Raw genomic sequence first — 13,593 nt, 5'->3', positions numbered from 1 at the left:
TTTTCCCATGGAGAATATGTTTCGTGTTTTCCTAGAGCAGCTGTTTTATGAGAGTCACGTGTAGGGCTTTATCTCGAGAGCTGCGTTTTCCAAGGGTGTTAGTTCAAAACTCTGAGCTTCTCTTTTGAACACCAGCAGAAGACGGTTGAGTTAAACCCCCTCTCCCTTCCTCGCAGGAGAAAAGCCCTACAAATGCACCTGGGAAGGCTGCACATGGAAATTCGCTCGGTCTGATGAACTCACAAGACATTTCCGCAAACACACTGGAATCAAACCTTTCCAGTGTCCAGACTGTGACCGAAGCTTCTCCCGCTCCGACCATCTTGCCCTCCATAGGAAACGCCACATGCTGGTCTGAAAGCCTGCCCCACCTCGGTGTGACTCCCCCACTCTTCTGGCACTCTGTCTCTCTCACTGTCTCTGTGTGTGTCTCGCTCTCTGTTCCTCTCTTCCTGCCCATTATCTAACTCATTTTTTATATGTACATTTTAATTTCGATTCAGCTGGTCTGAATCTCTGAATTTCTATCATTCAAGACTTCCGTATGGTCAGTAGCTGATTCCCTAACCCTCCCTTTCCTTACCACGGGTCAGACCTAAAGAATGTGAACATTTTTTTTTTCCGGGGATGCTAAGCAAACCCTCCTTACCGATAGATACGTTTATGAGAACAATGTAAACTAACGACCAACTTGTCAGTTTCTCCATGTATTCCTCAAAAGAATGTCAAGGCAAATGTATCAGAAATACAGTATCCTTGCCAGAGACCTTCATACCTCTGCCACATTTTGTGTTTGTCAACCAAGAGGATGCGGTTCCTTTCACCGGTTAGCGAGATCCACAGAGAGGTGTAGCCGGTCCTGCCGCCTCTGCCGTGGCCCTTCCCACTTGCTTGTTGGCCTGGATTTCCAACTCCGATGCATCAAGTCCTTTGTCCTCCGTGGTGCCTGAAGCTCATGTGGAGGCCTTTGACACCCCAGGAGCTGAGCCCCAGTTCTGCCTGAGTGTGGAGAAGAAGCAGAAGCTACTAAGAGTGGAGGAGGAAGTCAGCATTCCTGGATAGGACTGTCTGGGTCATTAACATTAGCTGTGCGGTGCATGTGTTGAATATCAGTGTCCATCCCCAGGCGTCACTCACCTAAGCAGACCCTTGCTGCAAAGCTGGGTACCCGGAGGGTTATTGGTGCCACCGCCTCCGTTCCTGCAGGGTCCTTCACTGTGGGTCACGAAGCATTGAGAGTAAGGAATCCATAGAAATATTTGCCCGGTCGTGTACAAACAAACAAAACCTTTTGAGACAGAGTATAAAATGGTCTCTCCTACCCGCCCAACCTGCTAAGAGTGTTTTTGCAAACAGGAAAAATGTTGAGTGGTACTTATATTCCCATATCCAATTAGTCACATAGCTTTCATATGGAGCTTTTTTTGTGTGAGCTGTATGGTGTCAAACCAGCTGTCGTTTGTGTCCGTGACACATAGCATACATGAGCATCCACTAAGCTTGAGGGAAGTCATTGATTTAAGACCTGAGTGACAGACACTATTTGTAAATATAACTAGTGTGAAGCACATAGATCTTTATTTTGGTGACAGATTTTTGAAAAATAGAGAAAAACCACAATTCAGGGATTTATATATGTAGCTTGAAGATTCCTACAAGTTTCTGCCGGAGCTAGCAATTTCCTGTCGCTACTATGTATCCTGTTAGGAAAAACTAAAAACAATGGCCCGTGTTGATGTTGAAGATAAGTAGATCATTTGGGGTGGGGGGGGGGCGTTTTTTCAAAAGCAGGCTTTTGAACTACCGTAGTCCAAATGCCATTGGTTATAAATTTGAAAAAAAATGGGCACAATGGTCAGATATGGTTGCATACGACCAACAGCCCCTCCATCCCTGCAGAGGGTGGAGGAGAAGAGAGGAGAGAATCCCACCAATTCGTCCCAGCCACAGCTCAGGAGCCCACACGACTGGGAGGAACAAGCTACTTGATTATTCTTGCAGTGATACTGGAGGCCTGCACATGAGCAGGGAGCTCTCTCTGATGGCACTGGGTTCAGAGCTGAACCCCACTGAGGGGCAATGTAGGTGAAAGCTAAAGAAATGTTATCTTGGCACTTGGGTTCCTTTTCGTTCTTTTTTTTTTTTTTTTTTTGTTCAGGCTACTAAAGCATGCTAATTAGGCCCCCACTTGTCTCTTTTGTTTGCAACTACAGCATGAATTGGGGAGTGGAAAGTCTCTTGGAAAAGCAGGGTCTCCCCGTTGTCAGCACTGAGTCACGGTCATGCCAACACCGTCATGTCCTGATGTGGTTCTCGTTTGTGTTCCAACCCCAGTGAGAAAGGACAGAATTTGCGGCTTTGCGCCGAAGTACAGTTAATGGCTTTGTGACGTGTTTAAATTGTGTTCAAAAGTCTATATTACGTTACTCTTTAGCTTGCTTAGATCATGTCAACAGTTCAATCAGAAAGATCCATTTTAACTCTGAAAGGAAAGTAACCCAGAGAATCCGTTCTCTATTCCCATGCTGGTCTGATAGACTCTTCATTCATTGGCCCTTACCAAATTTTCTTATATGTGTATGTATTTGTATTTTACTATAATAGTTGAGAAATGTAGTCTCTTAGTTTTGGGGGTTGTTTTTTTTTTTGTTTGTTTTGTTGTTTTTTTTTGTTTGTTTTCTTAAAGCTGTTTTTGTGGAAGATACAAGATAAGATACCCTGGGTTTTTGATGACATGCTATGTTTCTGTCAGTGGTGGTTCCATTGCAGTATTTTAAATTGATGAGAACAGGCTGTAAACATGAAGGCAGCACCATGTAAATTGTTAGAGTTCATTCGATTACTGCTCAAGAAGCATCTTGGGGAAGTTAAAATTAGAAATGAGAATCTTGTGTTTTCCAGTTTTCCAGTGGGAGTGTACATCATTAAATGGGCATTTAGCAATCTAAAGTCACTTGGTTTGGAGACTGTGCGGCATAGCTTTGTTTCACTAAGAAGATGCTAAATATGCAGACGTTTTGAGAGCCTTGGAACAGAATTACAGGTGAATGACCTATGTATATGTATGTTGTATTAGACACCCACCTGCACTATCAGTATTGCACTAATGTGGAATTTGAGAGACTTGCTGATACTGTAACCTGCACACCCATCCTGCAGATTGTAAAGACAACCTCAGAGAGCAGAGGTTTGAAAGTAATGTGGTTTGAAAATAGAATCGTCTTGAAGGAATTGCTAACGTACATGAAGTCACTTGAGTTTTCTTTATTCTCTTCTTGGTCAAGGTTAACAGTTTCTAAATGATTGCAGATTCACTTAATACATTTACAAAGCCATTTTACGTGCATTAAACGGGGGCTACAACGTGTTTTACAAATACTAGCACTTTTTTTTCCTGTTATGTACTTAGTGTTAGAGGGTCGGAATAGTCTCTCTGCTTAGCATCTCTTAAACCCTCCCTGCAAGCGTAGCAGGGTTACTGCATTTACAGTACTTTAATACTTGTATAAACTATGCAGAAATTTTTAATAAAGTGTAATATATTTTATAAGCTAATAAGACTGAATGGGTAAAGGTTTTTAGCATGCATTAGTATACTTGCAAATACTGAAACATTTTGGTAATCTTTCTTACTAAAGATGTGAATGTTTAAATGTACCTTCTCTGTTTCTACCCTGTAGTCCAATGGGAATTCAGTAATGACATTTTGTCATGTCAAACTGTGAACATAAATTTGTACTGTACAGTCCTCATATACTATATACAGTATGCAATATATGTATTATATACTTGTTAATAAAACCATCCGAATATTACACATGATCATGTGATTCCTCTAGGCCGTGGTCACTAGGAACAAGGAAGAGAGAGCATTGTAAAGTTTCAAAGTAAGTCACGGATGAGCAGTAATTTTTAATGGTTGGAAAAGGAAGTAGATCTAGCCAGTAGGTACACCACAGGGTGCAGAGCCTTAAAGCAATGACCTAGTAACTTCCTGGAGGAGGGTCGAGCTTAAGCCATAAAGCTGAGGACAAGCCAGCATTCATCTGCAAATCCATCGGGTATTGCAGAAATGATTTGTCTCCAGCACTATCCACAGGACCTCCTTGTTGTGCGAGATGGCCCTGAGGGAACACTTCCTAGAAGATTCTGTCTCTGATTCTGCTCCCTTCGTCACAGCTGATTCTTCAGCTCCAGCAGACCAGCATCAGTTTTTACTCCAGCCTTGCTGGTCTCATTAATCACAGCCAGCTCTTAAGCTCCAGTTAACCAGAGACCACCGATTTCTTAAAACTTCACACAAAGGCTTCTGGTGGAATCTTTAGGAGACTCTCACCCTTCCCTCTGACACTTCCCAAGCCAGACCTCCATCCTCTGCTTTGTTCTTGACATCTTCTTCCAAGCTCCCACACAACTGCCCACTGATACCTGAGCACTCTGGTTTTTCCAGCCCAAAGTACACGTGTAATGTCACATCTGTCAGCAACACCCCACTCATGGTACCAATCTCTGTCTCTGTTTGCGCTGCTGTGATAGGACATCGTGGCCATACACAATTTGAAGGAAGGGTTTATTTTGTTTGTTCTTCCATGTCATAGTCCAGCATTGAAAGGAGTAAGGGCAGGAACTTATGCAGAGGACACAGAGTGCTATGTGGATTTGCCCCCTGTGGCTTGCTCAGCCTGCTTTCTTAAACCATCTAGGATTACCTGCCTAGGGTTGGTACCTCCTACGGTGAGCTGGGACACCCTCTCTCCCCCACCCAACACACACACAGCAACCATCAATCAAGAAAATGCCCTTAGCAGGGCAGCTGGTGGTGACGCACACCTTTAATCCCAGCACTCGGGGAGGCAGAGGCAAGAGGATCTCCGAGTTTGAGGCCAGCCTGGTCTACAAAGCGAGTTCCAGGAATGGCATAAAGCTACACAGAGAAACCCAGTCTTGAAAAAAAAAAAAAGAAAGAAAAAAGAAAATGCCCTTAAGGTTTGCTACAGGTCAGTCTGGTGGAGGCACATTTTCTCAGTTCTGGTTCTCTTTGCAAATGACTCTAGCTTGTATCAAGTTGACACAAGACTAGCCAGCACACTCTGGCTTCAGTGTGTTCCCCAGAAGTTCTTGTGCCAGCGAGCACTTCTTCAATGCAGCGATGTTGGAGATGGTGCTAGTGGGAAGCACTTGGGTCATAGGGTCAGGTCCCCACGGATGCTTTTCTCGTGTGTCTGGGTTAATTCCTGAAGGGCTAGGTTGGTTATCTTGAGAAGGGTTCCAACCTGAAGCAATCTCTCATGTTTTTTCTGCTCCACACATGCTCACGTCCTTTCCTCTTCCAACCTGGTACATTGTTTAGAGGATGCATGAGGCCCTCTCTTGATCTTGGACTTTCCAGCCTCCAGAACTGAGATTAAACTATTTTTATAAACTATAAACCCAGTCTCAGGGATTGCATTATAACAAGACTAGGACTTCCAAGCAATAAAATACTTTAAAATTTTTCCTTTAAAAAAAAAAAAATGTGGGAAATGGAGAGATGGCTCAGGGGTTAAGAGCACTGGCTGCTCTTCCAGAGAACCTGAGTTCAATTCTCAGGACCCACATGGCAGGTCACAACTGTCTGTAACTCCAGTTCCAGGGGATCTGACACCCTCACACAGACATCCATGCAGGCAAAATACCAATGCACATAAAAATAAATCTTTAGAAAAAAAATTGTGGAAGGAGGAAAGGGAAGGGAGAAATGATGTGATTACATTATAATCTCCAAGATGAAAAAGTTACCGACACACAAAAAAATTTTGTTAATGTATTTCTCTGGGTGTGTGTGTATACAGGCCAATGCTCACATGTGGAGGTGCATGGACTGCTTGCAGGAATTGGTTTTCCCCTTCCACCATGTGGGTCCCTGAGCTCAAACTCAGGTTGACTGGACTTAGAGGTAAAGTCCTTTATCCCCTGAGCCAGTCACCTGTCCTGAGTTTTGGTGTTTGGTTTGTTTTTGTTTGGTTTTGATTTTTCAAGACAGAGTTTTGCTGTGTAGCCTTTGCTGTCCTGGAACTCTCTCCGTAGATCAGATCTGTCTGCCTCTGCCTCCCAAGAGCTGGAATTAAAGACATGTGCCATCATTCCTGACTATGCCCTAAGGTTTTTTTTTTTTTTTTTTTTTTTTTTTTTTAAATCTGGAATTAAACAGGAGTCATACCTTAACAAGTCAGGAAGAGACCATAAGCGCTTCAAAAACGTAAGTCTGGATAAACATGGCTTTTCAAGCCTTTAGTGGACATACCATTGAGACAACAGGTGGTTTCTGATTAGGATTTAAAGCTCTTTTAAAAAATCATTGCATTTCTTTATTGTGTGTGTATTCACACTTGTGCCCCGGGGTGCATGTGGAGGTCAGAGGACCACGTATGGGAGTCAGGTCTCCTTCAAGCATGTAAGTCTTCAGGCTTATCTGCATGGAGCCTTCTTGAGCCATCTTGCCAGCCCTAGAGTGTTTTTACTTAAGACAAAATATAATAATCTCCCATCTTCTCCCATTATCTCTGCCACAAACTTACTGGTTACTTTCATGTCACTGTAGGAATCAAAGTACTTGACAGAAGGGAGACAGGGTCTCAGTTCTTCAGGTGAAAGCCTATGGTAGGAGCTCACCACGTGGCGGGTGGGGGCGGGAAGCAGAGGAGCCTCAAGTAGGGACCCAACTGTAACCTCCGAAGGCCCACCCCTGGTAACCGAATCCTGCCAGCTAGGCTACACTTCTTGAAGACTCCACTGCCTCCCCAAATAATGCTACCAAACGGGGACCATGTGTTGAAAATGTGAACCCGTAGGGGACACTTAAGATTCAAACCATTACATTCATCCTCAACGGCTCATGGCCATCCCATAATCCATGAGGCACTTAGTCCAACTTCTAAGAGGTGGTGAAATCCTAACAGTTCCAAAAGTCAGAAAAGTCCAAATTCTCTTCTGAAACTCAAGGGAATTTTTTAATTGTGAATTGCTGCAAAATGAAGAAATGATATACTTCCACTATACGATGCCAGAGTAAATATTCCCATTCCACAAGGGAAAAACAGGGGAACTGGAAGCACGTATTGGACCAAAGCCTAGCAGAGCAAACATTCAATCCAACAGGTCTGTGTCTAGTGCCCAGGGTGGGTGGTGACATCACTCATACTCCAACAAACTCGGGTAGCCTTGGCCCTTTGACCCTGCCCATGGTGCAGCACTCATGGCCTCTGCTGGGCCAGTTCCACCAGTGCTTTGTAGTTTTCTTCAGTGATCCCATGTTCTCTGACAACCTAGGCTCTCCATTGCCTCAGCTTCTCCCTCAGTGTCTCACACATCATGTCTTAGTTGGGGTTTCTATCTCTGTGAAGAGACTCCATGACCACAGCAACTCTTAGAAAGAAAAGCACTGAGTTGGGTGCTTACAGTTCAAAGATTCAGTCCATTATCATCATGGTGGGACATGGCAACATGCTGGCAGACATGATGCTGGAGAAGGAGCTGAGAATTCTACATCTTTTTTTCAGAGCTGAGGACCAAACCCAGGGCCTTGTGCTTGCTAGACAATTGCTCTACCACTGAGCTAAATCCCCAGCCCAAATTCTACATCTTGATCCACAGGCAACAGGATATAAACTGAGACATTGGCTGCAGCTGGAGCATAGTAGACCTCACTTCATCCAACAAAGTCACACCTTCTAACAGTGCCACTCCCAATGAGCTTATGGGGGGCAATTACACTCAAACAACCACACATATCTTTTTTTTAAAAGATTTATTTATTTATTTTATTATTATGTATACAGTATTCTGCCTGCATGTGTTCCTACAGGCCAGAAGAGGGCACCAGATATCATTACAGGTGGTTGTGAGCCACCATGTGGTTGCTGGGAATTGAACTCAGGACCTTTGGAAGAGCAATCAGTGCTCTTAACCTCTGAGCCATCTCTCCAGCGGCCCCCCCCCCCACACACATATCTTATTCTAGACCTCTGCACATGGAATCCAACCCCACTACACAATTGCCTAGCCTCCCAGGCTTTTCTCAAAAAATCTTGGGGCAAGCCTCCATAAATAACCCTCTAACTCTGGTGTTCTACATCCCTAAAAACCAGAACCACATGGAACACAAAGTTTTGCCAGCTCAGATAGTAGATGGAGTCTATTGGATGATGTTGCAGTGCCTCCTGAGTGTCTGCCTTGCTGAATGCAGGAAAGCACTCCCTAGGTGGTCCTTTCCCAGCAGGGCAATCTGAAGAATCTCTCTTTTCAGGCACTAAGGAAATTCAAATTGGTTCTATGTTCACATCCTAGAACCTTCAATAGATAGGATTTCTCACTCAAGGTACCTCTCCTATTGTTCCTGTACAAAGTGCATCTATTTCTTTTTTGTGGTGCTAATCTCTTTAAATGCCCCCCCCCACTTGGTCTTGCCCATAGCTCTAGCCACATTCACACTTCTTGTCCTGGCCCAAGTGTTTATTTTTTAAATCTTGCTCCTAATTTTCACTGGAAAGCTTTTTCGTTCCCAATTCTCACAGTAAACCTTGCTGGAAGCAGCCAGCAGTGACCCTGCCACAGACTTGATGCTGTGTTGTCTTGACATTTGCTCCACCAAGATACTTAGCTCATTGCTTTTTTTCTTTTTGATTTTTCAAGCTGGGGTTTCCCTGGGTAGCTCTGGTTGCCCTGGATCTCACTCTGTAGACCAGGCTGACCTTGAACTCAGAGATCCACTTGCCTCTGCCTCCGGAGTGCTGGGATAAATGCATGCACCACCACCGCCTGGCTTAGTCCATTACCTTTGAATTCAGCCTCACTCAAATGCTCAGCACTGGGACAAAACATAGACAAATTCTTTGCGACAGTGCAACACCGTGTTGTCTAATCCAGTTCTCCGTCCAGGTCTTGTTTCGGTCTGAAGACGTGGGCAGTCTTCATTTTCTGTATTTCTGTTGGTGTTCTGGTCTTCCAAACTCCCACCAAAATTACTCACTAAGCTCACTTACAGCATTCTCTAGCCCACACCTCCAAACTCTTCTCTATTCATCTTAAAAACCAGTTTCTAAGAACCACATAGCCAGGCTTATCACAGCAACAGACTCTCTTCTCTGGGCCCTTTTTCTTTATTTGTTGTATTTATTGCTGACCAAATTACCTGGCAGAAAACATACAAACCAACTTAAGGGGTGACCCATTTCTCTTGGCTCATGGTTCCAGAAGGTTTGGTCCACTGTGATGAGGAAGGGACCCTGGAGCTCCTGACAGGACAGGTGAATGGCAGAGGCTGCTGTCACCACAGTGGACCGGGAAGCAGGAATGTGTCTAGCCAGGAGGCGAGTCTACCCTTCGAAGGCTTGCCTCCGGTGACTTCCTTCTGCCAGTTAGGTCCCACCTCCTACAAGCTCAAGAGCTTCCCCAAAATAGAACAATTGTTCAAAACATACACTTGTGAGGGGCACTTCAGGTTGAAACTGCAGCAATAAATAAGAAGAAGGGACCACCTCGTTAGATGCCAGCAGCTCCCTCCAGCCTAGACTGCTTCTTATAAAGACACAGGATGACATCCACCTGCCACTTCCCACAGGAAACTCTCTCCAGTCGTTTTTTCCAGAGAATTGCTCTGTGCTCTAAACCGGGGTAGTTGACTTCAAGTTCAAGGTGATCCGATGGGACTGTTAAATCCTTATTGAGCATTTGCTTAGACTAGTCCAGAAGAACGGCTGAAGTATTCCCACTGTATGTCATGTGGGTGTCCTGTCCTTGTATGAAAAATTATACTGCAAGCTGTGTTCTGCCCATGGGAATGATCAGAAAAAAGAAAGAAAGAAAGAAAGAAAAAGGAAAGTAGAACCTAAATGTTGGTCTTTCTGTCTTTCTACAATCCAGGCTGCCTTTGGACTTACTATGTAGCCAACGATGATCCTGAACCCCTGATCCTCCCAGCTGAAGAAGCAATTGTTTGGGGGATGGTTCCATACACTGAGGAAGTTTGTCACCAGAGATGGGCAATTCTATTCAAACCAGGATTAGCAGGGTGGTGGCACACGCCTTTAGTCCCAGCACTCGGGAAGCAGAGGCAGGCGGATCTCTGAGTTTGGGGCCAGCCTGGTGTACAGAATGAGTTCCAGGGCATCCAGGGCCACATAAAGAAATCCTGTTTCGAAAAATTCAAAACAAAACAAAACAAAGAACAGAATTAGGGTTTCTTCCCAGGGAGAAGTTACCAAGCCCAATGTGACTTAGAAGAGTATTTCTATCCAGGGAAGATAGTTTATTAAAAGATATCATTATTGAAAGATAAACGTGGGTGCCTTAATAAATCTTCGTTCATTTGAACAGTCTATGATTTGAGGATCCGGCAGCACAGGGCTGCAGGTGGCTGTTGGGTTACATTAAAGGAACATGAAGAGGACGCTTAGGCCACGTTCCCGGAAGCAAGACAAAGAAAACAGTTGACTAGTTCAAATGGAAAGTCCACAGTTAGAGTTGGTTTGGTGACTTCTGATTGGCGAGTGTCTGGTTAGAGGATAATTGCTTAAGAACAAGTTTCATTCTCCTAGACTGTAACTGTCACCTGAGTTGAGTTTCATTTTGTTCCCCTCAATGAATTTTCTCAGCCTCATGGTCTCTGTCAGTTATTTTTAAGAATGGACTAAAAAGGGGACTAAATAGACATATTATTTATGTACACGTCTAATAATTAGAGAGCAAAATGACCAATGCGTGTGCACAAATCTAAGTAATAAATTGCTCTTCAAAGTACATCCATTAAAGTGTGTGTGTGTGTGTGTGTGTGTGTGTGTGTGTGTGTGTGTGTAGTGTACATGGGTGTTTTGTGTAGGCATCTGATCCCCTGGGACTGGACTTACAGACATTTCTGAACCACCACATGGGTGCTGGGAACTGAACTCCAGTCCTCTAAAAGAGCAGCCAGTGCTCTTAACCACTGCGCCATCCCTCCAGCTCCGCGGGTACATCCATTTTAAGACCGGTAAAACAACCCAGTTACAGGCCACAGTCACAGCTGATGGTCTCACACTGTGACTGGGAGTTTTTCTTAAATGTGTAACCTTTGGTGGACGGAGTCTCGTTGAGACTGGACACAGTGGCTGTGAGGAATTCTGTTTTTTCCCACCCTTTATGGCACCCCAAACCATCATGATTAAGAACAGAAGACAGGGGCTGGAGAAGTCAACTAAAGCTGAGGAAAAGTCCCAGAATCCACAGAAAGCAGGGCACGGTGGGGGCGTGTCCGTAACCCTAGTGTTCGTGGGGCAAGATGGGAGGAGGAAGCAACAGTCCCCAGAAGCTCACGGGCCAGCTAGCCCAGCATACGCAGCTGCAGACAGCAGAAGAGAAACACCCTGGCTCTAAGCACAAGTTGGGAACCTGTACGGTGGTGTGTATGTGTGTGCACGCGTGTATTCCCAGATCGAGTCCCTGGCATTGTACATACTCTCTGTATTCAATGTTCCTTTCTTCTCTGAAAACTCAGAACCTCCATCCACCCAGGGTCTTGCAGGCAAAGAACTCTGATACGGAGCTCTTGAGTGTTTGCAAGCCTGGCTAGTATGCCCCCCCCCCCCCCCCCATCCACCCCGCTCCCAGAAGACACACCTCCTGCAAGACCCCTTCCTGCTTCAGTGCTCATGTGGGCCATCAGTTTGACTGGCTCTCCCAACTGTCACTCAAACCAGCTTCTCCCACACCACCACCGGCACCTGCTTTAAAGCATGTATTTATTATTTTTATGTTACGCGTGTGAGTATTATGCCTGCGTGTTTGTGCGCCATGTGCATGCCTACTACCACCTGAGGCAGCCAGGAGAGTGGCTTGCTCCTGCTGGCCTGCTCAGCCTGCTTTCTTCTAGAACTGAGGACCACCAGTCCGGGGGTTGGTACCACCCACAATGAACCAAACAAGTCACTTATATTCCAGAAGAAAGTGGGGCACAGGTGGCGGCACCGATCAGAGCAGTCTTTGTTGGAAATGGGAGCAGTCACTGCACAGGTTCTCACGGGAGGGGTCTTCTGTATCGGTTACAGGATTTCGGTTAGGTTCCTTTAGACAGTGTCCGGTCCTGTGTCTCCCCCTCCCCCCACCTGCCCCTTTGGCCTGGATGAAAAAATGGCTGAGGGTCATCCAAAGTTCACCAAGCCCCCCAACCCCACCAGTGCAGGCTGTCTGGAGTTTATCTTCAGCTGCGACTCCAGGGGTCCATCCATTGCAGCTGCTGGAGTGTCCTCAGAGTGACTGGAAAGTGTCCAAAAGAGCTGGCTCTCAATGAAGACAGTTTGGCTGGCTGCTTGCCTGCCAGTCATTTAGTCAAAGCAGCTGGGGCAGCAGGGAAGGGGTCTAACAGCTGTTAGGGAGTCACATCACTCCAGTCCCCAACGTGTTAGCCTATTTAAAAGGGGGGGGGACACCTTAAACGGAGTGGTTGTGCTGAAAGTGTATCGCTTGACGTCAATGGTGACTTGACAGTATCTGGTGGCTTTCCCAATTCATTTTGTCCTGCTAGCATTACGCCGTCACCAAACTGAAATAAGACGAGCACAACACAAGAAAGCTAGACACCAATATGCTTGATGGCCACAGGAGCAAAACTTCTCAGCACAGCATCACTGGGTTAACTTCAACAGCTTATTAAAAAGGCAATTTACCACCAATCCCGTTGGCAGAATCTCAAGGATGCAGGGATACTTCAACCTATGCGTCTTTGTGTTGTTGATGGGACAAAGACCATTCGCAAAGCCAACCTGGAAAGCATCTAAGTGACTCTTCTACTGCGGTGATAAAACACTGCAACCAAGGCAACTGACGGAAGGAAGTGTTTATTTAGGCTTACGGTGTTCCAGAGGAATAAGACTCCATTACCATTTCCGCTGGGAGGCGTGGCCGCCGGCAGCCATGGAGGCTGGAGCAGCAAGCTGAGAGCTCACATCTTATACCATAAGCAAGAAGCAAAGAGAGCAAACTGGGAGTGGGGTAAGAGGCTCAAAGCCCCCACCCCCAGTGACACATTTTCTCTAGGGAGACCTCCTCAGTCTCCCTAAACAGTGTCACCAACTGGGGACCAAGTATTCAAATGGCCAAGAAGATGACAGACATCTCATTCTACTTCCTGGGCCCTGTGATCTTTAGACACTAGCATAATGAGAAATGTATTTAGTCCAATTTTTAAAAAGATTCCCATACTCTTTCACAGACACAACACTGTTTAAGAGTTCAGACCAGTCTCTTCTGAGACTCAAGATAATCTCTCTCTCTCTCCCTCTATCTCTCTCTCTCTCTCTCTCTCTCTCTCTCTCTCTCTCTCTCTCTCTCTGTCTTTCGAGACAGGATTTCTCTGTGTAGTTTTGGAGCCTGTCCTGGATCTCGCTCTGTAGACCAGGCTGGCCTCGAACTCACAGAGATCCGCCTGCCTCTGCCTCCCGAGTGTTGGAATTAAAAGCGCGAGCCGCCACCACCCAGCTTTGAGATAATCTCTTAATTTGTAATTCTCTGTAAAAACCCAAAAGATAATTACATACTTTCAACATATAATGGCACAGAATATGCATTCCAAGGGGTAGAGGT

At 45.4% G+C, this 13,593-nt stretch overlaps 1 protein-coding gene across 1 annotated transcript in view; it reads left to right on the top strand.

Annotated features, from left to right (window-relative positions):
* Window positions 1-3,815, top strand: part of Klf3 (Kruppel like factor 3) — a 31,424-nt gene extending 27,609 nt beyond the window's left edge. The window contains exon 6 of the mRNA XM_036200807.1: window positions 177-3,815. Coding sequence (XP_036056700.1) covers window positions 177-358 — 182 coding nt within the window. The 3' untranslated portion in view covers window positions 359-3,815. The remainder of the gene's footprint in view (window positions 1-176) is intronic.
* Window positions 3,816-13,593: the final 9,778 nt, after the last annotated feature.

Source organism: Onychomys torridus, chromosome 10, assembly GCF_903995425.1.
Source record: "Onychomys torridus chromosome 10, mOncTor1.1, whole genome shotgun sequence".
NCBI lineage: Eukaryota > Metazoa > Chordata > Mammalia > Rodentia > Cricetidae > Onychomys > Onychomys torridus.
This window is presented reverse-complemented; position numbering and strand designations above follow the sequence as displayed.